The 27,256-nt window shown below is 37.7% G+C and overlaps 1 protein-coding gene across 8 annotated transcripts in view; it reads left to right on the top strand.

Moving 5' to 3' along the window:
- Window positions 1–27,256, top strand: part of GLIS3 (GLIS family zinc finger 3) — a 145,291-nt gene that overhangs the window by 99,327 nt on the left and 18,708 nt on the right. For all 8 annotated transcript variants that reach the window (XM_030467407.1, XM_030467406.1, XM_030467402.1 and 5 more), the window contains exons 4-5: window positions 11,488–11,649; window positions 13,056–13,166. In XM_030467407.1, coding sequence (XP_030323267.1) covers window positions 11,488–11,649; window positions 13,056–13,166 — 273 coding nt within the window. The remainder of the gene's footprint in view (window positions 1–11,487; window positions 11,650–13,055; window positions 13,167–27,256) is intronic.

Here is a 27,256-nt window from a genome sequence, read left to right as displayed (position 1 = left end):
CTTGCTTTACTAAGCTATGTCAATGCCTTTGGTATTTTAGGGGTTGGTCATGGGATGTAAATGTTGTATGAGTGATTTAACTTTATTAGAGAGGTGGAAAATTAAAAATAATCAACACCACAGTATCTTGACTAGTATTTTCCTGAATTAAGTTTTTTAGAGATGAACAGGGTGTTTTTGGCTCACCCGGAGGGAACTCTTTTGCTTTAGTCCCTCTTGGTTCCTTCACCACAGCACTTCTGCCATAAAGATTTTGTCTGTATAAACTAGTGTCTCAATAGATAGGACAAAAAGTCCATAGATGTGTGCAGCTTTCCAAGGGACTTCACGTAGGTTTTGTATTATTGTATCTTCTGACTTTGGGAACTTGAACCTTTTTGCACAGTCCATGTGGCAGGAGGAATAACAAACCTATAATGAGTCAGAGAAGACCAGCTGTGGCCATTGCCCTTTGGCAGAAGCTGTTGACTGCTGATGCTCTAAAGCATCCCAACCACAGCTTTAGAAGCAGCAAGTTTGTGCCAGCAGTGACTGTGTTTGTCCTGACTTCAGCCATGGCCCAGCCTGGGCTCACAGTCCTGCTCTGACCAAACCCAGCCTGAAATTCAGCTCCCTCTGCCCTCAGAATGTGATTTCTGCTGAGGCCAAATATTTCCTTCTGTCAACTGTGAGGAATGTCTAGAAGAGGCTGGACTTGACTGAGCTGTAGGTGATGCAGTATGAACTCAGCTTGTTGGAGCTGAGCTCTGGTGAAGTTAAACAGGATGTCAGAAAACTGTAAAGTGTTGTCTGAAGGTTACAATGCTTCTTTCCTCTGTCTATTCTGACTTCAAGAGGGAGCAGGAAGGGGAGGAACAGTGGCCTTGTTTTGTTTCCTTTTGTATATACTTTTATACATGGGTTCTTTGCATTTGGATGCACTGCACCAGAAGGAGAAGAGTAACTTCTGGAGTTTTCAGCTGCTGCTTTTTCTAGTGGCATGGAATCACAGGGAAAAATCTTTCACTATTGGGCATGACACATACACGCAAGGTGATTTTCTGTCCTAAAGAGAAGAAGGTGCTCTGTTTCTGCATTTGGCATTCTCTTTTCGCTTCCATTTTTAAAATCAGATTTACTTGGTTTGAATTTTAAATTCAAAGCACAGGCATCATCTTTCAGTTAATTCTACTCCAAATAAATAGTAAATTGTAACCAATACAAGACCTTTTCTAGCCTCTGGCCTTTGCTATTGGTTTTCTCATCCCTAGCTAACTAATGCCCATCAGTCTCGGTCATTTTTGAAAGTTATTTTCTTTCTGAAGCCTCACTGTGAAAAACTGCATTTTTAGGTGACTTTTGTCACCATCTTCTTAGAGTCAAGGCTTGTTTACTTCACATTCATATGGCTCTCCATCTTGTCCTTTGGAATGTGGAGAGCTTGCTCACCAGTTGGGGTTTTGTAAGCTTTACCAGCAACCTCTTTTAACTCACAGGCTTATAATGTGTGGGAGTATTGTCTGACTTGTGATGAATTTTGAGATTTGGTTCCAGATAGTCAGAAGCATGTTTTCAACCGAACAATTCAAATGAGGCAAAAAAGCTTCTTTCTGCCTTTATTCTTGTTATACTTCTTTTCAAATCTGGAGTATGCAGCCTTTAATCTGCCCTGCTGAGAATTTCTAATTTATGCTCTCTCTCCACTAGATACAGGACTTAATCCTTTCTTTAGAGGGTTTGAGATTTTAGTTGTTTCTAAAGAAACAGGACCTAATTGGGAAAAGTTGAGTATGCTAAGCAGCCAAGAATAGAAAAATTTACTGAGCAGCAGTGGATTTTGGGTGTTGCTGGAAATTTGCATATGATTTACTTTTGGGGTAAGATAAAGGCCCAGAGGCATGGACCTGGTATGATTTTTAGACTGAATCAGCAGAATCTTGCTGTTGGTACCTGAAATTGTTCAACCAGCTATATTGATTTGATGCACTGTAATTATCATGGGTTATTCTGTAAAGATAAAGAAACTAATTCTGTGTTCCTTGCGTATCCAAAATTCCCACTGACTTCACTGGAAGTGCTTTATATTCAAGGAATGCAGCATTGGGACATTGTTATTTTGACAGAGCTGTTGCAGTATGGGCTGACAGTAATACAGCCATGTGAAAGGTTGTTTAAGAATTCACATTTCTCTGTTTTCGTTTGCATACATTTTTGCTGAATCGTCACTTTGGGGGAGTTTTCAGTTCCATATATTTTCAGTAGCCATGCAGATACTAATCAGGATACTTTTTAATAGTGTCAATTACTCTGATTCAAAACTAGGGTGTTTATTCCTCAGTTTTTAATTGGAATAAACCTATTCATCAAGGCATGTCCCACTTCAGTTTCTGTAGAAAATTTTTCTTGCTTCTTTCTGAGTTTTAATCTTTGATTAATATTGTACTTATTGGGAAATGCTAAAGGTGTTTCAAAATCAGCAAATTGCCTCAGCTGAATTAAGAAGAAAGAAATGGGAAAAGTTCAAACAATTTTCACATTTTCATCAGAAAACTTCAGGTCTTATTTATATACTTTTGGAGTATGTGGGATGCATTTTAAATACTATAGAAAATATTCTGGATACCTCAGACCATTCAAGTGAACGTGAAACAACTATAACCTCAAATTAACCACTCAAAGTGTTAGAAAATGCTGAATATTAACTAATTAATATGGACGTGAGTGTAACTTCTCTATGCTTTACAGTTAGAAATATCATAAGGTAACAGAACATATTTTCTTTTTTTTTTTTTTTGATAAAAATGTCAAGATTAAAATGACTTATGAAAAAATCACTGACATAGCTTATCACAGTAGAGAGTGATTGCTACAAAACAGAGTATGTGTCATGTATATTCACCAAACAGGTGGAAATTGGAAGTTAGTAGTACAGCTGGAGTCTAGCCACGTAATTCTTATAGCCAGTTATCTAAGTATGGTTGATAGCTATTTCTACTTACAGATTATGTTTTTAAAAAATCTACTAAAAGACAGTACAAGTAATAAAGCTTAAGAATTGATTTAAAAGCAGATTTATCTTCATACCACAACCCCTATAATGTTTTGGTCACCACTGCACATTTATTGTAAAATTTTATTACTGGCATAGGTAAGGCTGCTCAGCTAAATTATATATATTCCTTCCCACTGCATAACATTATCCATTCCACTGTATGTTTGGCCTTAGGTCCTTTGTGGAGGACAACAGTATTGTTTTCCCTCTTTTCTCGTACAGATGTTAGAGGGTTTAATTTATATAATAACATTCAGAATGTTATTTAACAGGAAAATGCGAAGTACATTGAAGAAGAAACTATATATTTTATTTAGTTAGGCATCTGAAACTTCTATGCTGGAGTTGGTTACATGCAATTCTCAATTTAAAAATAATACTTTTGACAATACAGGTGTAATTTATTCTGGTTTATGATTCAGCAGTCAATGTTTTTGGGGAAAAATGTGCATGTGAACAGATTATTTTAAAGGAAAGATGTTTCCTCCATCCACCCACATCCTGCCTCACTGCTGTCTTTAACTGTGCAAAAGTACATTCTTATATGAAATAGTGTTACAACTGCATATAGACTTTTCCCTAAAACTCTGACATTGCAGCTAAATTCCTTTTCTGTTTCATATTGAAACACCTGAGCTATGCAATTAATTACAAGAATTAAATCCTCTAACAATAGCAGTGAACTTGCATCCAATGAAAAGGATGTATGTTTCCCAGTTTCCCTTATTCTTCTGGAGGAACTAACAGGAGAAGGTTGGAAAGCCTGTTCATAGATTTACTGCTATGATTATCTATTTCCTTGAAATATAGAAGAAAATACATTCTTGCCAGATTTCTAGCATGATTCTAATTTTCATATTGTTTCTTGGCTGGTTAAGTGATATTAGTTATTTCACAGATGTGCTTTTCTAAATTGGTAATGATATAAAGAAAAAAACCCAATTATCCAAGAAGATTTTCTGTCTTTTTTAAGAGTTGCTTGGTTTTGCCAAAGTGTTACAAAAATAATCCTTTCTACCTTAGGAACTCAGTCAACCGTCAATACACCATGGATTGAGCAACTTCGACTTTCTGTTCACTGAGACTGTCATTCAAGGAAAATTACCTCCCTGATGGAAAAATGTCAGATAAATTCTGTTATACAAAATTTGCAAAAAATTCTCTCCCTTGATGAGGTTCTTGTTGCATAATAGAGAATCTAAGACTCTCTTGTTCTTGAAATCAAAGAGTATGCTTCTGTGTATCCCCGTGAGACAGATAGCTTGGAAAAACATGCTCCTCACACCATTGCAAACTGGAGCAGCATCACAGTTCAGTTCTCTTATTTTAACAGTAAAATGTTCTGCTTGTACGTGTCAGTTAAAATTGTGCTTATGTAAGAAGGTGTTACATAAATTGAGCCAACTTGGCAGGGAAGAATGTGCAACAGGTACACAAATATTAAAATTAAAGAGAATTGCTTTCTTAAGTGTAATATTTGTGTTTCCTTTGGTACGTTTTTTGAGTGGACCTTGAACTTATAAATGCAAGCTGGGGTTTGGCCAAGCATATTTCTTTGTCCCAAGGCTTCCTGTTCCTCTCTCCATTGTGTGTTTCTCTCTCTGGCATTTTAAGTTGAACAGCTTTTTACATAAACAAGCAAAAAATTATATTATGCTTTATGCTTTTGGTTTACTAAAACCAGTTTAGCCAGCCCTTTTAATTAACACCAGTGTCAGTTCATCAAAAGTGGTTATTCCTGTTTATAGAAAAAAGAATAAATCAAGAATGATCTGATTTTGGACACAGTTTGGTGAGAAAGAACCTGGTAATGTTGTGTTTCTTTGCCATTTAGGCTGTGGTTTCAGAGGTCTCCTGATTTCTTTTAATTTTTTTCTAGTCTACTAGAGATAAAAATCTATTCCTTTGTGAAACTCACGAAGAGCAAAATGCTCTAAAACATAGTCTTCCTAGTGAGATGCTAGAATGCCTATGTTTTCAGTTCTCTTAGCATTGTGACATGAGAACCTATAGAGATTTGAACTATAGAAATGTGATGTAGCTACATGTTTGAATTTGTATTGGAGGGGAGAACAGTGTTCCTGCATATATACATATATGTATATATTTAAAATACCTGCCAGGAAATAACTGGCTTTTTACTTGAGGAAAGGTTATTTATTTCTTGCAAGCTTTGCAAAAAGAACCATTCAAATCTAGATGACAACTCTGGATTTTAGCAATAACAGTAGATGCTTTAACAATGAACAATTTTAGACCATCTCAACTTATAATATGGAAAGCTGCATGAATGCAGTGACCTCAGTTACAAGAGGATCAAAGACAACCTCTTAGAACAGCCAAGGACAGAGAGAAAGAAAGGGGGAAACAAAACCACAAGCCAATAACAAATCAGAAGCACTGTCTTCCAAAAGGAAGCAATGAAAGAATTCCCAAATTGTTAATTTTTCCTCTAATGCTTTCTGTACCATATGGTTTTTGAATCAGTAGCAGCTGATGTGTTTCCATAATAGTTTCCCTTTCCTTCAAGGGACTTGTCAAAATATTTACCTTCTCTACAGCAACAGAAATAGCTTCCAAGGCTCAAATGGTCATGATTACTAAAACTAATGAAAACAAGAGACATTTCCATGGTGAATTAATCTCTTGGCACCATTAGTTTAGTGTATGAATAACATTCAGTGTACTGTGCTTAATTTCAGCTGAGGTATCTGTGTCTTCAGGCATGGGTGGTGTTACCCAGAAAGTGAAGAGTATATGGTGTGATGCAGGTCTCTGGAATGTGAGAACTATGAAGATCTCCAGAGTACTGGAATGCAAAGGAGAAATGAGGATGCTACATTTATCAAGAATACATAAACAAAAAGAGCTATCTGTAAAAAGAGCTCTCACAATAGAAGAGTACTGTGGGTGGGAACTTTGTTCCTCTTCCACCCTTACTGTGATTTGGTGGCATCCTTAATGAACTGTTCCTGTTTGTCCTGTCAGAACTGACATCAGAGTGCTCTCTGTGAATACTGATCTCTTTGGAAAGGAGATTAAAATTAATTTTTATTGATAAAGAAGACATTGTGTCATTTCATAAGCTCAACTATAAAAGTAGGGAGTAAATCACAGTCTTTGAATAGCTTTGAGGTAAATAGAACCTTGTATAAGCACTGAGCATCCACCAAAGCACTCAGTCACCATGTAACCATAGAAATGGTTACAGCATGGTGAAGTGCTATTCTTAATGGGGTGGTTTTTTTCTCCATTAAAACATTTTAAGGGTTAAAAGCACAGTGCTTATTTTGAAATAAGTGAAATGAACCTCAGGCTTTTAAATCTCACCTGTGGCGTGCAGCTTCCTGCTGGTGAGCACCTAGTGTCAGCAGCTTGAATGATGTCTGACACTAATTATATGTCATTCACAAGGTTGCCAGGCAGGAGGGTCTGGGGAAATAAAGACCTATTTAAAAGGTTTTCAATATGAGGTCTTACTCTCTGTTTTTTGAAAGTTGGTTGATTTCTTGCTGTGATCCATCCTGCTAATGCTGTTGAGGAAGGGAAGTTCTTTTTGAAAGACAACTAATACATGACATGAATCATTCTTGTTTGAATCCGTGTAAAGAACAGCTTTTACTTCTATTTGTGGGATAAATGCACAGATGGGGAGAGATACTTCGTGCTTGTCATACAACCTATGTTAGTGCTAACACAGGAGGTCCTACTTTGTCAGCATATCAGAGTATTCAAAACTAAGGAAAACATAAAACAGGGTAGATAATTACTTTGCCCTTTATCTGCTAATAAATATTTTTTAAATGCTACAAGGCTATTAAAAAATTCAAAGATTCTGGTTGGGACCTTACTTGTGTACTTCTCTGGATTTATTTTCTTCCTGTGTGTTTTTTAAGGATACCAATCCCACCATTTGTATATATGCATCCCCATATGATACCATTTCCTATAATTCAGAAATGCTTTATATTTTCATTAAGATAACTTTCCCTAAAGTCTTGGATTTAAAAATTATTTGTCATTCTTCTGATCAGCTTATTAATTTCACTGAAGTAAGGAGCTTCTACAAGGAGCTAGTCAAAGCAATCTCAGACAGCAACTAGCTGTTGTAAATGGCATTGGGTCATTGTCCAGACAGGCAGAGGCAACATTCTGTACTGGCTTTAAGCAGGCAGACTTAAACCATTTTGTATCTTTCATCACATGTTATATAGAGTTAAATCACTCTGTTTCAAAAGTCTCAGAAGGCTACACGAAACATCTTTTAAGTCTTTCTTCACCTTTGTAGAGTCCCATTCCTTTCACTTTCTTCTCCCATATCCATCATCTCTTTGAGGGAGTATGCATTATCAAGCTGTTTCTTACACAGTCTAGAATGGAAAATGAAAAGGAAGAAATCAAGTACTATGTTTCTTTTTCAATGTTTTACTGGGAAAAAAAATGTTGCAAAGGGCTGGCACATTATATTTTCAAATGGTCCGGTATTACTCATTAATAATCTATAAATTAACAGATCTAAAATGTAATTCCAATGTGTAATTACAGGCAGAGAATGCTGTTTCCAAAGGAAGTCTTGAACAGAATTTTATCTCAGTGTTGATAGATATCAGTGTGGAATGGAGCATAAAACACTAGTGGTGAAATGCCTATGTTTCTCTTTTTGTAAAAGATTATACAATACAGTTGGGTTTCTCCAAGGCTTTTTACATTTGAACCACATCACATTTTTAAACCTCTACAACTGCCAGAAAGGAGGCTATCGGTCTCTTTTCTCAAGTATCAGTGATAGGACAAGAGGGAATGTCCTCAAATTGTGCCATGGGAGGTTTAGGTTGGATCTGGGGGAAAATTTATTAACCAGAAGGATTATCAAGCACTGGAATGGGTTGCCCAGAGAAGTGGTAGAGTCACTATCCCTGGAGGTGTTTAAAAGATGTGGTGTTTAGGGACATGTTTTAGTGGTGGACTTTGCAGCATTAGCTTTGCAATTGGACTTAAAGATCTGAGGGTCTTTTCAACCTAAATCATTCAATGATTCTATGATTTTGAAATTTTGGTATTGAATTCTGGTAGTAGGACACAAATAAAGAGTGCTTCGCTTGTTCTCAAAATTGTGGTACTAAGTAGGTAACTTCCGTACATTTTACAGGGACTAGTAGAGTCATAAATAATGAGGATATCACACTTACAGATGATCTGACTTTGCTGAATTACTGTGGTCTTATAAGGTATACTGTAAAGCATCCAAATGCAAAGCCATCCAAGCAGGAATGAAGACATACAGCTTGTATGTACAAGATGAGAAATTCTGCCTGGCAAAAAGTGAGCCTTTGTTGGAACTTAATACAGCCATCTGTAGGGAGAACCCTCTGTAATATTGTATGAGTTAAACAAGGCTGACACAGTGCTTGAATGAGTGAGAAAAAGGGTCTGATTCAGAAAAGTCACATTACCTGGATGCCTAGCAAAGATCAACTGAAACATTGATCCTATATTTCCTGGCCCAGGTCAATGTGGAAGTAATCAGAAGGGGACCACAGAAATTACCAATGGAAAACCAAGCCATACTGTGTGAAGATTTTTAAGACATGCATTGATGTGATCATGTGCAATCAGTCATGGATTGCTGTGGGTTAGCCATGGGTTTGCTGGCAAAGGAAGACCTAAGTCTGATCTGAATCGTACATCTGTGAAACTGATGGTTTTCTTACCTGAATGGATGTAGAAAGCATCTGTTGTTCTTTATGAATAAGAGTCATGAAAGGTAGTGATAATGATTATTTCAATACTTCTTTCACAGAGAGCATGTTTGGTAGGGTGAAGCTTCTAATCTTGTTTACCTTGTAAAGTCAGGGAGGAATTTCTCACTCTGATATGCATCATAGCTTCTGGGCACACTTTTTTTCTTCTGGTTTTGTATAGTCAAAGTTTCTCTGAGGCTGAACAAATTACTAAGACAAACAAAATGTTATTCTGCAACTGTGTGGAAATGCATTTGAAGCACTGGAAACACACATTATGAGTGTGTTTTTAGGATTGGGTTGATTTCCTGCAAGCCAGTTTTGGAAAGATTTGTACAGTTCTTAACCTTTCCATCAAGTATAGGCCACAGCTGACTTTCTGAGATCATTTGGATGTATCTCATCCAGTCATTTTCCTATGTCATAGCCTTTTGGTGGCCTCTCAATCCTTTTTGCTTCTTGTCTGAGGTACGTCTTCTGTTCTACTGAGGAATTATTTGGAGAACAAGTTGTATTCTACCACTGAAGTATCAAGGCTTGTTATTGAGACCACATGTTGACTCTGGGTAGCTCTGTATCTACAGAAAGCCAGCTGTTGCAATGTAATCGTTGTGGGAAGGTTGATGTTTAACAGTCAAATTTAAAAAAGGAAAACACACTTCTCCCCATACCCTTAGGGTGAGACCAAATTGGAAGCATATAATGAAATGTATTCATTTTAATGCACTATAAATGTTTCCCCACATGCAGCCAGAGACTAGGGAAATGCTTATCTTTCATACTTAAAAAATAAAAGATGATCCTCCCACAAATACAGTGATGCAGAAAAATATTTGGAGATAACTATATATAACTGATTCAAATTAAAAGAAAAAGATATTAAGAGTAAACGCAAGAATATCAGAATAGGCCAGTAACACCATGTTATATATCTGATAAAACATTACTGTGAGATCAAATACTGCTCAGGTGTCACCATTTCTGACAATATTTAACTTTATTTGTTTTTGGTTTAGAATCAATTTGAAATTAAGTCTTAGAAAGCATTCTTTATAATAAGAAAGCAAATAATTTATATATACATAAGTTATTTGGGAGAAACTTCAGTCACTTGATAGCCAAAAATACCCAGAATCAGAAGTTATCTTTTACATTACTTATCATGTCAGCATAGCAGAAAATGACAAGAGAAAACAGACTGTTGATGCAGAAGCAGAATAGATTCAGATAGGGGGGGGAGAGAAAAAAACAACAAAGACATTTAATACCAGCTAATAACAGAGGATATCTGGGTTAAGAATAAGTTGGGCATCTTGTCACTGACTTTTAAAAGTAAAGTCTTCAGTCTTCGTTACATGGCTGCTCAACTGAGATAATCAGAGCAGTTCCTTTTACAGTGAAGATCTACTAATTGCTTAAACACTTGGCTGCTGAATATCTGCACATCCACACTGGTATTATCATGCTGTTCCTACAAGTAATGGTCTAAATGCATTTCATAATGAAGGTTGCTGTGCCAGTCCAGTCAGGGCTGGGAAGTGCATGGTGCATTCAGCAGGGCTTTGCGTGCTGCACAGATTATTTTATATAAATCTTTGTGATTGTATTGTAATTTTTCAGGATGGTTTTCCACTACATTGAGCACCATCTGTTGTACAAACATGAGCACACTCATGAGAACACAACTATTTTAAAGTCATAGCTGTGCTTTTGCTTCATATTGAAATGCTTAGCTTTCACTGTAAATGTGTTGTTTATTGCTTTTGTCAATTATCTTTATAAAAAACATAAACATGTAAATGAAGATTTAGGTGATCTTGACAGATAGATTTAAAAAAGCCTATACTTTGAACTAATATTCATAAATATCCAACTCTAATTGAAGTAATATATACATAAAAATGCTGGTGTCAAATAGAACTGATGTTTTTTTTGTTTCCCTTAGGATAAAATATACTATGGGAATATGATAGATTAAGAACTGGTCTTCTGCTATATAAACATAGGTTTCTCTGCAAATGCAGTACTTCATTAGGTGTAGAAATATAGTGCCACATGGTTATTGGTTACCCTTCAGGACTACATCCTATTTTGGTGTGCTGTCATTATTTTTAGTACCTTATACATTTAGTCATGGCAAAAAGGTAAAGAAATATTTCAAAAATCATTTTACTTTTTATATCAACATCAGCAAGACAGAGCAGACTGACATTTCCCTGCATGATTTTTTGTTGCTCTGTAGCTTGGATTGGCAGTGAGAGATGCCTGTGCTGGGCACAGTTGCTAACATCCAGTGAAGCCCAGAGCTGAGATGAGGGTGGCCAGAATAGGACTTGGGAACCCTGTAGTGACCATTTTGCTTTTCCTGTGCTACTGAGGGCATCAGCTGTGGCTGTGTTTCCCGGTTAGGCTGGGTGGTACTGTGCCGTAAGCTCAATGGTCTCCTCAGGCCTCAGTGTCCCATCTTTAAAATGGGAGCATAATGTAGATTCCTCATTCAGCCATGATCAGGGAGGATAAATACATTCTTATGTTCTAAATGGGTCAAATTCTGCAGCAAAACCCACTCTGAGAAGCAAGAGTTTCCTCAGCTCTGGAGAGGCATCCAGCTACTGCAGGCTGTAGACCCTCACCCTTTCACCCTTCCGTGTGGTGTTTGCTGTTGCAGATTGCTGTGTGTGCTTTCCTTTCAAATAATTTCTTTCTCTTTTCTAGTTCGAGGGTTGCAAGAAAGCCTTTTCCAGATTAGAAAATCTCAAGATTCACTTAAGGAGCCATACGGGTGAAAAGCCCTACCTCTGTCAGCACCCTGGCTGCCAGAAAGCATTCAGCAACTCCAGCGACCGCGCCAAGCACCAGAGGACACATTTGGACACTGTAAGGAGGCAGAAATCCCATTGCAGTCCCTTTTACGTTAGACAATGTGCTCCTTCCCTCCAGCTTGGTGGCAGCAGGCCCGTAACCTGAGATATAGGGTGGAGAAGTGTCTGATGAATCTGTTTAGACTGTTCCAGAAGCGACCCAGTAATGTAGGCAGGCATGAAGTTGGTCCAGACTAATTGGTAAAAAGGCCACAGCTCCATTGGCTTTGCTGTAAAGGCAGTAACTTTCTCCCACTTAGCTGATGGTTTGGGAACTTGAGGTCACTATGCAAAGACACAGAAACAATCTGTGATGAGAACTGCTGTTCTCTGACAAACCACAGCTAAGCATCAGTCTCAGGCATGTACCAGAAAACCAAGAGAAGAATAATTTTGTAATCTAAACATGTTCATGCCACCAAAGTGTTGCTTCTGAATTTGAGTCACAGCTGAAATTTGTTTAAAAACCTTTGTTTTCATAACAAAAGATGTTTTGTCGGAGACAAGCCGTTCCAAAGGGCAGAATTCCAGAAAGAAAATGAGAAAATAAATGGCTGTCACAAAACTTAAATAATCCATTTTGTATAGTTACTAGTATGGCTGGTAAGTTAAATAATTTGTACAAGGTGTTTTTCAAAATGCTTTGTGAAACATGAATAGCTAAATTTCAAAACAGCTGATTTCAGCAAACACTTGGAACTGATGTTCTTTTAATGCTCTGTATTGTGGACCAACAAGCCTTCAGAAAAGACAGGTTAGAAAAGGCAGAAGGAAATATCTATAGACATTTATATTTACTTGGTGAGTTAGATTTATTTGGCTTTTTAAGAAAACTGTGAAGACATTACAGGACTGGTATCTTTCTAAAATGACACACACTATTAGAGAATGTGAGCTGAAGAAGTTTGTCTTGTACTTGACATTAAAATGTGTAGTTTGGTGTGTAATACTTTTTAAATTTCAGTATTCAATTCTTTCTTTCGTTTTTGCTTATTCTCCTCATAATGTAGTAAACTAACACTTCTCCCTGTTCTCTTTTTCTGAAGCGGATTCTTCTGTAATCTTAAACAGTCTATTTGGGCCTTTACTTCCTTTTCTTTAACTGATTCACTAAAGAATGTAATATCTGATAAAGTCAAAGATTGCTCTGAGGGTGGAAGAATTGTGAGTATAACTGGCAATATTCATTGCTTCACAATATTCATTATTAAAAAAAAATATATAACAGTGAAAGCTTTCATTTGGTTTGTCTTCCCTTTCAACCTTACCTTCCTCCTTTGCCTTTCTAATAAATTACCAAGCATCTTGCTCAAAATAATTTGTAACTTTTGCTTTCTGTATTAAAGTGGTCTGCAGTATTCCAAAGCTCAAAAGATGATCTGTGATATAACAGCTGCTTTATCCTTTTTGTTTTTGACTTAGAAACCTTATGCGTGTCAGGTCCCAGGATGTACTAAACGATACACAGATCCAAGTTCCCTAAGAAAGCATGTGAAAGCCCATTCTTCCAAAGACCAACAAATCAGAAAAAAGGTAAATTTTCAGCTGTGTTGGCTGGTGTAAAGCTTATGTGGAAAAGTCAGTGTGCTAATATTATGTTTTAGTTAATTTTCCAGTACTGTTGATTAGAAAAAATATTAATGGGAAATAATAGATATGGTTGTTGCATAGATTATAATGTCATCTTTGACTTACTGAGGCTCCTTGCTCTAGTGCTTGTTATTTTCTGGTGTGATGATTAATCACTAAACACACATAATGAAGCAAATAAATACCCAGACTTTTAAAACAGAAATTTTTGTTTTTAAAGTTTTGCCACTTGGTTGATACAGTAATACAGAGTAATACAAAATCTAGTTTACATGGCTAGACTCAGGTGGAAGGATGTATTTTGAGGGCAGATGAACAGGATGGGAGATAAAGCTCTGAATATATTTCCATATGCCAGACACTTCCCAAGACCAAGACTGGCATTTCACAGTTTCAGTTCCCTGAGATGTCAAGTCAATGAATCAGTAGTTGTTTATGTGCATGGGTGCATCTTTGAAGAGCTGAGTTTTGACCTATGAGCATGACTTTCTCTTCTGAGCATTTTTCTTTGTATATCCCATCGTATGTCAATGGCACTGATTGATTAGATTGTTTAGGTCATCAAGGGTAACAATCCAAACTTTCATTTCAAAGGAAACCGGTCCTAATAAAAGGCAAACATACATGAACTGGAGTAGTCATAGATTAGCCTTGAAAATGTCAGTCCCACACAAAACAAATAATAGATTAGAAGTTAAAATTAAATGCACTTGTAGAAAGTAGCAATTTTTTTTTCTGTGTACAGCCTTGGAAGGATCCAGCGGCAGTCTTTAAGAACCAACTCACAGGGTGTTTTGATTCAGTGATTTCTTGAAGCAGGACATAGTAGCAGACACCTGCATGTCAGCTGCTGAGGAACTGGCCTCTAGTATTCCTGAGGAGTTTTCTTTAACCTGCTCACTCCTGTCGCAGAGATGAAGTAACTTGAATGTTGATTTCACCTTAATAAGCAGTGCTTTGACTACCTTGCTCCTGTGCATGCTGCCCACGGGCAGGGCTTCTGGATCAGGAGGTTTGGAAGCCCTGGCATTCCTGTCCCAGGCAGGCAACTCAGTCACTCAGACACTGTCTGAGCATGTAAATGTAAATACAGATTAGGATGTCTCATTCTGAGAAACTTGTGTGTGATGTCTCAATAAAACTAGCGTAATGGACATGAATACAGGTATTAAACTGCACTATACCATTGCTGTCATTTGAAAATGAAATAATGTGTTATCTCCTCTCCCTCACTTTTACAGATTAGAATAATGTATGGGATTGTCCTTCCTGTGTTTCATTCACTATATGATTTTGCTTTTTTGCTGTCCTACTTTGTGCCAAACAGTTTAAACCTGAGCCTTCTTACTCCTCGGCTGCCTCTTTATGGGTACACTCTAGACTTAAAATTGCTAATTTTTTCATCCCAGTTTGGTAAGTATTTATTTTTGCTCATTGATGACTCGAGATATATTGGTATATGGAAGGGGAAATCTCCACAAGCCAAATCTCAAAAAAATAAAAGAAAAATTGAGGTATCTACCCAACCAGATACTTAAAACATGGATAAAATTTCCAATTAATAATTTTTCAAGGTATAGCATAGTTACTGGGTCTTTGAAAACTTTTAATTTCTAACTAACATCATATTTTGATATTAGAAACATATCCAGGCAGTAATAATAATAAAAAGTAAGACACAATAAACCTTTTAATGCAGAATTAATGTTACTTACAACTTTAATTAAAAGTGAAAATTGGCTTAATGTCAAAGAATTCTTTACAAACATGTGAATTAATCAAAAACAACCATAAAAATTCCAAGGTGATGGAGACAAGCAGTTCCAAAGGGATAGTGGAGAAATAGTTTCAGCCCTAGGGATCTATTCTGTTGAGAAGAATGAAACCCTTTGCTGTCACACCCCGTTAGTCATGGATTAATTTAATATATTGTGCTCGACTGCTTTTAATCCTCCTTTTAACCTCCCCTCACACTCTAAGTGACATCATTGTGGTGTCTTAAGTTGCTGGCTTTCCAAGACACATTTACCTGCAAATGTGTCTTTGATGTTGCATAGCAGGAGGAAGTAGATTCAAAACATCAGAATCAGCTACTTGCTGTGTTAAATATTACATTGAGTCTCTAGACCAGATTTTCTAGATCTGTCTCCAAAGCTTTGACCCTCTTCTTGGCCCTCCACTCTGGGGCCAAATTATGTAATGTGACAATGATAAATTTCCACCTCCAAATTACTTTAAGCAGCTTTTGTTCATATTTGTTTACAGCTTACCCTGTAAGGCAAAAATGCCTTTTCTGCAAATCTTGTAAGCCAGCCACTGTTCCCTGTTCCCCTTTGTCTCCCAAACTTCAGCCACCTCCCTCCAACCACCAGCCTCTGGCCACCAGCAAATACATTCAGCTGGGAGTGTCTCCAGGTGATGGGTTGAAATCCTATAGAGCAAGAAGATCCTGGCACAAATCCATTTAATGCAGGCAGTTTAGTGAACAGTGCAATAAACTTCCCTTTACCTTTCAAAGGAAAGCGGAAGAGTGTAGAGAGGTATGTTTGCTTTTGTCCTCTGTGTAATTTATAAAATTCTTCATGAACATGAGGGCAAGCATGTACACAAATACCATGCAAACACTTGGGAACAGATGCTGAAAATGTCTAGTAAAATACTTCAAGTACAATCTCTATGTATTATAATACCTAGGCTGTATTTTTTGAAATATTTTAGTGGGATAAAAAGCAGCACTTCTGTCAAAAAGTGGAAGTTACTGTCTGTGCTTGGATTTCATCTTCCCTTGGGGAAGATGGATGGACATCTTCTAAGCAGGGAACTCAGTGATAGAAAACCAGAAAGCACCCAGAATGAGAGCATGAAGTGATGCTGAGAGGAATGCTAATGCATATCATGGCCCTGAACTACAATGATTCTTAAAACCTGTTCTATTCTTAGTTATCTCCTTCCAACTCTGAAAGGGCAACAAACTTAAAATATATTTTGTGAGTTGAGCAGTTACCAAGCTGGGTGGTGCAGTCAACATACTAGAAGGAAAGGATTCTCTGCTGAGGGACCTTGACAGGGTTGAGAGGTGGACCTGTGAAAACTTCATGGAGATCACCAAGGCCAAGTACAATGGGTCAGGGCAATCCCAAGCACAAATGCAGGCTAGGCAGAGAATGGATTGTGAGCAGCCCTGAGCAGAAGGGCTTGGGTGTGAAAAGCTGAACATGAGCCAGGTGTGAGTACAACCATATCCTGGATTGCATCAAAAGAAGCACGGCCAGCAGGTCAAGGAGGTGATTCTCCACATTTATTTGGCTCTTGTGAAACTGCTCCTGGAGTACTGCGTCCAGTTCTGGGGGTGTGATGGCAGCATAAGAAGGATATGCATGTTGGACCAAGTCCAGAGAAGGGCCACAAAGATAATCGGAAGGCTGCAGCACCTCTCCTTTGAAGACAGGCTGAGAGAGTTGTCCAGCCAGGGGAAGAGAAGGCTCCAGGCAATCCTCACAGCAGCATTCCAGGACCTGAAGAGGGCCTACAGGAAAGCTGGAGAGGGACTTTCTACAAGGGCAGGTAGTGACAGGACAAGGGCCAACAGTGTCAAACTGGAAGATGGTAGATTTAAATTGGACATTAGGAAGAAATTCTTTCCTCTGAGGGTCTTGGGACACTGGAGCAGGTTCACCAGATAAGCTGTGAATGGCCCATCCCTGGGAGTGTTCGAGGTCAGGTTGGATGGAGCTTTGAGCAACCTGGTCTGATGGGAGGTGTCTCTAACCATGGCAGGGGTGCTGCAACTACATAACCTTTGAGGTCCATTCAGACTCAAGCGTTTTGTTTGATTCTGTAATTGTAAACTGATTTTAAAATAATCATAAGGCTGCCTACTTAATTTTTCGTCCTTTTTCTTTCTCTCATTCTATTTTTATAATCCTTTTCTCTTTCAGTTTCCTTTCTTATTCTATCTTCCGCCTGTGTAGCTTGCAAAGCAACTACATATGGGATATGCAACCCAAAATGAACATCTGATGTGTGTATACCATGGTAAGACCAGTCCCAGGACTTTATTCCACCACAGATACTCCTGTATTTTCTCATCTTTTACCCAGTTTCTTTCCTTTTTTTTTTTTTTTTTTTTTTCTTTCTTTTTTTTCCCTCTTTTTTTTTGTTTTTCTTTTTTTCTCTTTTTTCCCTTTTTTCTTTATTTTTTATTTTTTCTTTCCTTTTTTTTCTTTTTTTTCCTTTTTTCTCTTTTTTTCTTTTTTTTGTCTTTTCTTTTTTCCTTTTTTTTAGATTTTTCCTTTTTTCTTTCAGACCTCAAAATAATTTAGGATCTTATGGACCTTTGCTATTCATCTAACATCAATAATTTCCTCACAACTATTCAGCCTTTTTGATCTTTCATGCGTTTTCAAGACAGACCAGGACCAGAAAGAGAAATTAATGTGTTTCTGTTCCTCATGGAAATTCTAAAAAGGAGAAAAATCCAGTGTTTATCTGGGTCACTTTCTGAACTAACAGCTTTTATATGAAGGTGGGCTTTAGCAGCCTAAACTGATGTTTCCCAAAATCAATGGTAAACACGCAGGATTTTTGGAAGGAAAGGACAAGGATGAAAAGTTCACAGGTTGAAATAGCTATTTTGTTTTTTCTTTCAAATACTAGATAAAACAATATAGTGACTTGGCTTGCTTTGAGGAAGTGCTGAGGTTCAGAAGAAAGGTTAGAAAAACAGAATTATGAGTGAGGCAGGTATTTGCTTCAGATATTCTGCATATTACTTACAAGACACCAGCACTATTTTCTGACTTCATGAAATCGGAAAACCATTTATGTGCTGATACTTTTTGTTCTGACTTTTACATGAAGTCAGGGTGAATCATTATGCCTGTTAGATGCTGTAGCTGTTACTGGTAGAACAGCTTTAATAAGGAAGGCTTAAGTATAGGTTTTTGCGTTGGTATCTTCAACAGGGCTGAGTAGTTCTGCTCCTTGAGTCATTCAGTGACTGACTCAGGTTAAAAATAGGGCACTACTTGACCCAAGTAAGCTTGTTTTCCCTTTCAGAAAACACATACTTTATGTTTTCAGTAAGCAGTACATTTCTCTCACCTACAAATTGATGGTACTGAATTTGAAAATATGAATCCTTAGCTTTTTAAATTTTTAAGTATTATTATTGAAGTTATTATTATTGCTGAAAATTAAACTAGGCAAGATAGTATAAACAAAACCTAGAGCCTTCACTGTTACATATCCAGTAAATTGGAAACAATATGGAAGGTAAATACTACTATTATGCTCTTCATCAAGATATAATGGTTGTGAAAGCTAGCACTCAACCTTGTACATTTACAGGAATCTTTTTTTTCATACAAGAATACCATGAAAAACAGTTTGCTATTTCTGCAGTGATCTTGCTGAAGGAATCTGTATTTCTAAACTTGAAGAAAATGTTAAATTGACCTCTAAGTACTACAGTGTAAGAACCCCTGTGAATGAAGTGGGCCTCCATTGGCTTTGTGTAGATACTGTAGTGAATATCTGCATGAATATATGCAACATGTAATGCCTTTTTTAAAGGCTTTCTTTTTTAAAAAAAGAAAGTAATTTTCAAACAAATTAGAGGTAATTTTTGAAAAAGACAAGTTTTCTTTAATTTCATACAGCTGTTTGGTAAGAAGATAATTTTAGTAACATCTACTTTATCATCTGGATAATGCAATGGTTGTGCTTTTAGATATGTTTTAATTTTATCCATAGTTATACCAGTGAAAAAGTGTTGTTGTGTATTATAGTTCTTTTAACCAGTGTGTTCTTCAAAAAAAAAAAAAAAAAAAAAAATTTAAAGGATTGTTTCCAATTGACAAAGGAGAGTGTAACAGATAAGGATATAACTCGTTAACTTCATCTTTGTGGAAAAAAGGACAAGATAATTTGAACAGTTAAGATAAACAGGACCACCTAAAAGGAATGTAAAAGTCTTAGTCTGAACCTTGAACTTGAAGACTGTTTATATTAAGTAACTTAATCTTTCATCTGACCATTCTTTGATTCTCTGGCAGCTTTGACAGTGCCCAGATTGTCTTTGATGTCGTTGCATAAATTAATTATGGATCAGATACATTATATACAGACAAACTTTGAGATGCTGAATACTTACCTGACAATTGCATCCAAAAGCTGTCAGTCTCCTGGAAACTTGTATCTTCTTAGCTCATGAAAACGCATCTTGAGGAATGGATGCAAAGATTCAGCTGGCCAGATAGATTAACACCTCAGGAGATGGGTAGTGTATTGAGTGATACTCCTAGGTCTCTGCTGGAGTTTTCAATACTATGCAAAGGAGCTTGGATAAGCTGAAGTGCACACTGTTTAGTCTTAACTATATTTTGCTCCTTGTTTATTTATTTTATTTGAACTTACTCCAGTACTAACATAGCAATTATGTCTGTTTTCCTGGCGCAGAATTGTTACACTGTGTCTTCCAGAAAGCAAATATTATAGAGGCATGGCTCTGTAAAAGGCAGTCCACAGGACATTTCTGAAAGTTGTCTACACTTGGTGGACATTTTTTTGAATTGTAATCTATATGGAACATCTGTCAAATCACTAAGGAATGAAAGGGGTGGTTGAGAACTCAGGAGATAAGGGAATTATGCACAGACTTCCAAATTGGTTAATTTTTGCCTAATAATTGTCCTTTTTGACACAAATTGATCAATTCCAAAATGATGACTGATTGGTGGCCTTTGAGTAGTTGTCAAAACATTCTCCCCGTGAAGATGAACTCTGCCAAGATTGTTCCTTTAATATATGGTTGGAAGGAGAACTTTTCAACTGTTACTGTGATGAGGAGGAAGAAAGAACAGGAAATTAGCATCTCTTTAATCCTTATTTTTTCAGATTTTTTTCCATTTTGTTTTTATTGTTCTTTCAAAAACCAATCAGGTAGCAATGGCTGGAAGTTTGCGGAATACTTTCCTGATTGGAATAAGCTAAAAAGGTGCTACACTGCACTGCTGAGATGAAACTGGCTCTGTTAACTCCTTCAGCTGCATCCACTCCTACTTCAGATTGTAGCATGGGCTGAGTAAAGCAGAGCAGCCCATGCTGTATGGAGCATGTTGGAAATAATGAAATAAGAACGTAGGTCACCTGGACAAAGCAGTCCCTGGGACTGCCTTGTAAGGTGGCCTGTGCTGACCTCAACCAGGATTCCCACCTGAACTGGGGGGGTTTTACAGAGGCCACGTTTCACAGCTGGTAATGATCCTGCAGATGCTGCTCTTCTGCCACTTTGCACACCCTGTATTAGCAAAAAGGGGACATAAAATATCCCACCTTTAGAGGGAGATCTCAATGACTGAATTTTTCTGAAGCCTGGTTATTTTATATATCTTTTATATTTTGTCTCATAGATCCCTCTTATCTCTAGTGTATACAAATTTCTCTGTCTTGCAATGAGCACATGACAAGAAATAGGAAAAAAATAAGTGCTTAAAGACATGATATCCCACTTTGGAACAGTATTTCTCTGGAAACAAGTGGTTTTATTACAAGTTAATTTGGAATTTTCTATAAAGCTTTGAGAGAGTGTCTGCTTTTTTATTTTGTATTCATATGAGCAAATACACTGTTCTCTCAGCAAAATAATACAAAGCTCTGACTTCTTACAGTGCTGCACACTTCTGGATTGCTCACTCTTTAATTGCTCATTCTTTTAAAGTAGAAGCAGGCTCTTTAATTGTAACTACATGTTGATTTTACCTTACAATCAATGAAACTACCAGTTTGTTAAAGATTTTGGAATAAACAAATTTTGCATCTCCATTTGGATTTGGTAGAGAACATTAATAGAAAACAATGTATGGTGATTTTATCTAACTAGTACCTTTGGTTTATTTAATTTTGCAACTTTCTTCTAGATTTTCCTTTCATTTCCTCTCATTTCTCAGTATTTGGACTAGGCTCTCTTTGTTAGTCAAGCAACGCAATGTGTTTTTTGCAGGAAATAAAATAATTTCTTTTCTATTTTTTCTAACGCAGAATGTTTAATTCATGAGGAGAAAGAAAGCCAAGGAGAGTTAGAACATTACATCATTGGTATTTCAGCAGGTTATTCAGGCACTAAGCTAGTTGCCAGTGACATTGTCCATTGTGTGACTGCAGAGAAAGTCTGGAGAAAGTGCTCTGTGAACATGTGCCTCGTGGGGAGCAGTCAGATCCTACATTATGAGCCCTGTTTGCTTCTGCATCTTTCAGGTTTTACTTGGCCTTGTTCATACTCTTAGTTCAGATTTCACTTTTGAAACTGCAAAAGGAAGAGAGTGGATTGAAAAGGAAGCAAATCTTTTGCTTGCTTTGAGAGCAGTTGAACATAAGGATATTTTCCTTCATTTGTTCTCTATGGAGTCTGTTTAAAAGACGTCATGAATGCAAAAAGAAGTGAATTCAGGGGCAAAGGGTCAATGAGCAGTGCCCATGACAACGAAGAAGCTGTTCTGCAGAAAAAATGCAGTGAAGAGTAAGTGTTTTAATCACGACTTTAATCCATTTACTTCCTGTTTTCAAAATGAAATATAAATCAGACACCAGGGCATGCACCAATCTTTCCTGAAAGGGATGTTGACAAAACAGGATTAGGAATCAGCAGCAGCATTTAAGGAATTTAATAACATAATTTTTTATTTTTTTTTTTTAATTTTGATACTACAAATGACCAATGGTTTTGAGCATGGTCAGTGGGAAACAGGAAAACAAACTGTGAAAGAAATGGGGGGGCTGTGTGGGGCTGACCACTCCCTGGCTGCTGCAGTTGCAGCGATGTGCACTGTGGTGGAATGCACAGATTGTGCCTCACAAGGAAGCTCCAGCATGGGGCTGGGCTCTGCATTGCTAGCAGTGTATGTAGGGCTCTGCTCTCCAGTGAGGAAGAAGTAGCAAACCCTCCCACTATGGTTTTCATGGTGCTCTGGCAGCTGTGGCAGTTCTTATGGGCAGGAGTGTGTTGGTTCTCTCTGTTGTTAACATTTTCTGTTTCATATCATGGTGCCTGCACATGGTTTCTGCCCTACGTTTATACTCCTGTGACTCCTGTGAGCTTCAGCATCATGCTATGCTGAAATGTGCACCCAAAGCATTAAGTGCTGTCATAGTCGTTACATTTTCACACAGGACAAATAAAAAATAGTACAGACTGTCTCAAAACCCTGTAAACAGCATTCAGCTGGTGTGCATAGCATTTTGTATTCCTTAGTTTCATTTTCGATAGCAAACAAATAAAATGGGGTTCATAGCAAACCCATTTTTTCTGTATTTGTTTGTCTTCGCTGCCCTGCCACAATATATGCGTGAAGGTGGACTTCAGACAAAAGGAGCCCTTCTTTCTTTAGGAGCCTTAGGAGTCCAGGAAGTCACAGAACATTCTTCAAGGACATAGTATTATCTGCCAGAAGATGAGCCAGCAAGGAAGAAGACTGGCCTGGCTGAAAGAGAGCTTCTGTTAGAACTCAAAAGAGAAAAAACAGTTTATGAGCTTTGGAAGAAGGGGCAAGCAACTCAAGAGGACAACAAAGATGCTGTGACATTGTGCAGGAATAAAATTAGAAGGGCCAAGCCCAACTAGAAGTTAACCTGGCTAATGCAGTAAAAGGCAGTAAAATATGTTTCTATAAATGCATATACAACTAAGGGAGGGCTAAGGAGAATCTTTGTCCACTCTTGGATGTTACAGAAAATATAGTGACAAAGGATGAGGAAGAGGCTGATGTACTTAATGCCTTCTTTGCCCCAGTCTTTATTAGCAAGCCCAGTTTTTCCCAGGGTGCCCAGCCCCCTGAACTAGAAGACAGGGACAGGAAGCAGAGTGAAGCCCCCATAATCAAGAGGAAATGGTCAATGGCCTGCTGCGCCACTGACACATGTTTATGGAGCTGGATGGGGTCCATCCAAGGGTACTGAGGGACCCGGCAGAAGTACTCACCTAGACCCACTAAGTGGGTGAGGGAAAGGCTGTGTATGTTGTCTTCCTAGACTTTAGTAAAGCCTTTGACATTATTTCTCATAGAATTCTCTTGGAGAAGTTGTCTGCTCATGGCTTGGACATGCGTATGTTTCACTGGGTAAAAAAACTTCCTGGATGACTGGGTCCAAAGAGCTATGGTGAATGGAGTAAAATCCAGCTGATGACTGGTCACAAATGGTGTTTCCCAGGGCTCAAATGGGACAGGTTCCCTTTAATATCTTAATCAATGATATGGATGAGGGGTTCGAGTGCAGATCGAGTTTGCAGATAACACTAAATCGGGGAGGAGTGTTGATCTGCTTGAGGGCAGGAAGGCTCTGCAGAGGGATTAGGACAGGCTGGGTTGATGGGCCAAGGCCAGTTGTATGAGGTTCAACAGAGCCAGGTGCTGGGTCCTGCACTTGTGTCACAACAACCCTGTGCAATGCTACAGGCCTGTGGGAGAGTGGCTGGAAAGCTGCCCAGGGTAAAAGGACCTGGGGGTGTTTATCAACAGCTGGCTGAATATGAGCAAGCAGTGTGCTCAGGTGGCCACCAGCATCCTGGCTTGTACCAGGAATAGTGTGGCCAGCAGAAGGGAAGTGATGGTGCCCCAGTACTTGGCACTGGTGAGGCTGCACCTTGAGTGCTGTGTTCAGTTCTGGGCCCCCCACTACAGAAAGGACATCGAGGTGCTGGAGAGAGTTCAAAGAAGGGCAGTGATGCTGGAAATAACCCAAACTACTTCTCATATAAGAATAATATCAATCAGAAGAAAACTCACTTTTCTATAGGCAATACAGGTAGAATTAATTACAGTGTCACCCTTCTTAATTTAATAGTGTTCTCCTCTCATGGTTTTACTTTCAAATCAGAATATCTTCCTGATATTCTGATATATTCCTGATATATGAAAGTTGGCTGATTGTGTATATTCCAAGTACTTTTTATTTTTAAAGCAAGAGGCTGAAGAATATTTTTTGTATATTTTCCTGATTTATGCTAGGTCACAAAGCATTGAACCCAAATGTCTGTAGCAAATCTTTGAGAGGAATAAAAATAACTATTTCTTGTTTAGAACCTAACAGGCTGCCCAGTGACTATCTCTGGAGATATTAAAAACCCACATGTTTGCATTCCTTTGTGACCTACACTAGGTGATCCTGCTCTGGCAGGGCGGTTGACTCAATGACCTCTTGAGTTCTCTTCCAATCCCAAACATTCTGTGGTTTTTGTGATCTGTACTGTGCAGATAGGCTAATTTAACCTGAATTTTTATTCTGTATTCCTGAACAAACATTTAACTGAAACAGAATGAAGTAGCAGATCAAAATAGCATGCACAAGTATCTGAAACCTATGGTAGACAAATAGTGGCATACTGAATGCTACGGCTTATCTAGAAATCCTGCCCATGTTCCTCACTGGAAACAGTTTATTAAGGAAGTTCTTTTGTCTGCATTGCTTCTTTGCACCAAGATACTTGAATCTTCCAGAGGCAAGAATTAGGACACTTAGCCAGGGCAAACTTTTATTGTCTGTTGTCAAAAAAGTTTAGTGCTGTGCAAGAAATCACAGGGCTTTGAAGCTGATCTGCAAGAGTAAAGGTGTGATCTAGCAAGCAAGCCTGTAATACGAGCAAACACTTTCACATAGGGTGGCTCCATCCTGAACTTGTAATTTTCAAGTGTCGCGGCAGCGTTGGCAGTGTACTGCCAACGTTATGGTGCTAGCAGGACACAATTTTACTGTAACCATGCAAGTAAAATTAAATTTTAGCTACTTGAGAAAAACTAGTAAAATATGTAGCTTTGTGTAGACAGGTCATGGGTCCCTCCTCCAGTGCCAATTTAACTTACAGACAGTGAAAATGAGTGGAAGACAGCTGGCTTGTTCATTACTTGACAAATAGCACTTCGTAAACTTAATACACAGACTATATGAATAAGAGAAAGACTTCCTTGGCTTTATAATGAGAACAAAACCACATTTATAAAGCTATTGCAGTTAATGTAAAACGATTCCTCTCCATGAAATATAGAATGTCTTTTTGCTGGTTTTAGACACGGCATACTCAGATCTAACCTGTGTCAAAACTGACTTTAACCAATGTCTCTTTATGCATGAAAATACTCTCCTAGGTGTGCAATATACAAACAGTCCATTAAGCCTGCTTTCATGAAAGCAAAATTTAAAATGCTGTGACTCGATGATGTAATTAGCATGTGTGAAGGGCTGGAGAAGTCTGGACTTCGATGAAAAATTACTAGCAATAATCTGAGTATATATAGGCAGTTTTTGAAGCTACTCATATACATTTTGTGCTGCCTGTAAGCAAACTAACAATATTTCAGAAATCCTGAGCTAATTCTCTTCTGACTAAACATACACATTAACACATATGTGTCACATTTTCCTTAATGTTTTTAGATGTCTATTGAGCAGGAATAATGATGAAGAAACTATACAGATTGTACAAAAAAATATCTCATAAAAACAGTTAATAAAGGAATTTTCTTTTAAATACACTAATTCTCATTAATTATGTCATGCATCAAATCAACAGCACATCTTTGCACTTGAACATAAATATAACAAAAAAGAAAACTGAGAACTGCCTTCTGTTACTCCTGCTTGTATAATTTAATCTCAGGTAATTATTTAGTCATATCTAAAATGTACAGGAGTAGAATTTCCATCCATTGTTCTGAAAGCCAGTAAACATTAGTTGATTGTCACAGAAGTAAAGCAATTTTAAATCATGACTGACAGTGATTTTTTTTGTATATTAGAAAAAAATGCCACATTGTGATAGTGGGAATGTTTTTGATTTCCTCACACAAAACTTCAGAAGTCTACCTTACAACTGAGCTTATAAAACCTGAAAATCTATTATTTAGAGGAAATACAATTCATGCAGGGAAATTGTTAGTTGACTTAACTTGCATCTTGGTGAGCCCTAAATTTAGGCCACATTACAGCACACAGAAGATGTCTGTTTTCAGCATGGCAAAATTGTGAATTCCCGAATTAATCATTCAGCAAGGTAGTTTTCTAACTTTATAATTCTCAAAAAGAGATTGGCAAGTTTTCAGTCCCAGTGGGGTTGTACTGGTGCTCAGCTGAGTGATCATGGGGGGAAGCAAGGTAATCATGGGTGAAACGTCTTGCAGGTAGGATGCTGGGAAATCTGTGCTGGGATTTGATTTATACAGAAGTCAAAGAGAGTGTCAGATGTCTTTTATGGCTGGTTAATAAGTCTGCAGTCTACTCTGGAAAATAAATGCATTGTGTTTAAAACAAAGCAAGGCACAGACTGCAGCATTTAGGTCTGGTCAATTATTATTTCTCTTTTACAGCTTTTTAAACTGAAGGTAAATTTTTAGGGATCTAATGAGTGATTGATTTATCTTCTGGTTTTCAGGATTATCTGTCTGTTTGTTGATTGTTCTGTGTTTCATCACATGCTAACAAAAACATAGCAGATTTCCCTGCTTTTGACAAGATTTAGAACACTGGTTTTAGTTAAAACTTCTTATAGGTTTTCTATGAATTATGCAAAAATATTTGAGCATTTTTTACCCTGCATGTCTTTACAGAAAAAATCGATGCTTTAATCAGCCATGCTGGAGCCATAGTCTGGTTTTTTTTTGTGGTATGTTTTGTTCTAAAAAGACCACAACTTGTGCCAGACCTGTTAGAGGTACAGGCGGATTCATAAAGAGGAAAGGTTCGGAGGGTGAGCTTTAGGTTGTGTCAGAAGGAGTACCCAGTACCAAAGCGTGATTTCTTTCTCTCCCAAGGGAAAACAGTAGTGGTGGGGAATGGTATTTCCCAGAAGTTCTGGAAAAGCAGCTGTGATATAATGGCCCTTTCTGCTTAAGCAAGGTTACCCGTTCATGGTCCTGCTCTGCTAAGCAGCAGAATAGAAAAGAGGTTCCTCTGCCTCATGCTCCATAGTGTTTCTGATGCTGTCACAGTAGTTACTCTTAAAAAGCAACTCATATACACATCCTGCAGTCAAGGACTACGAAGAT

This window comes from Calypte anna, chromosome Z, assembly GCF_003957555.1.
Source record: "Calypte anna isolate BGI_N300 chromosome Z, bCalAnn1_v1.p, whole genome shotgun sequence".
In the NCBI taxonomy this organism is placed as follows: Eukaryota; Metazoa; Chordata; class Aves; order Apodiformes; family Trochilidae; genus Calypte; species Calypte anna.
Note: the sequence above shows the minus strand (reverse complement) of the source record. Positions and strands in the feature narration are given on the sequence as shown.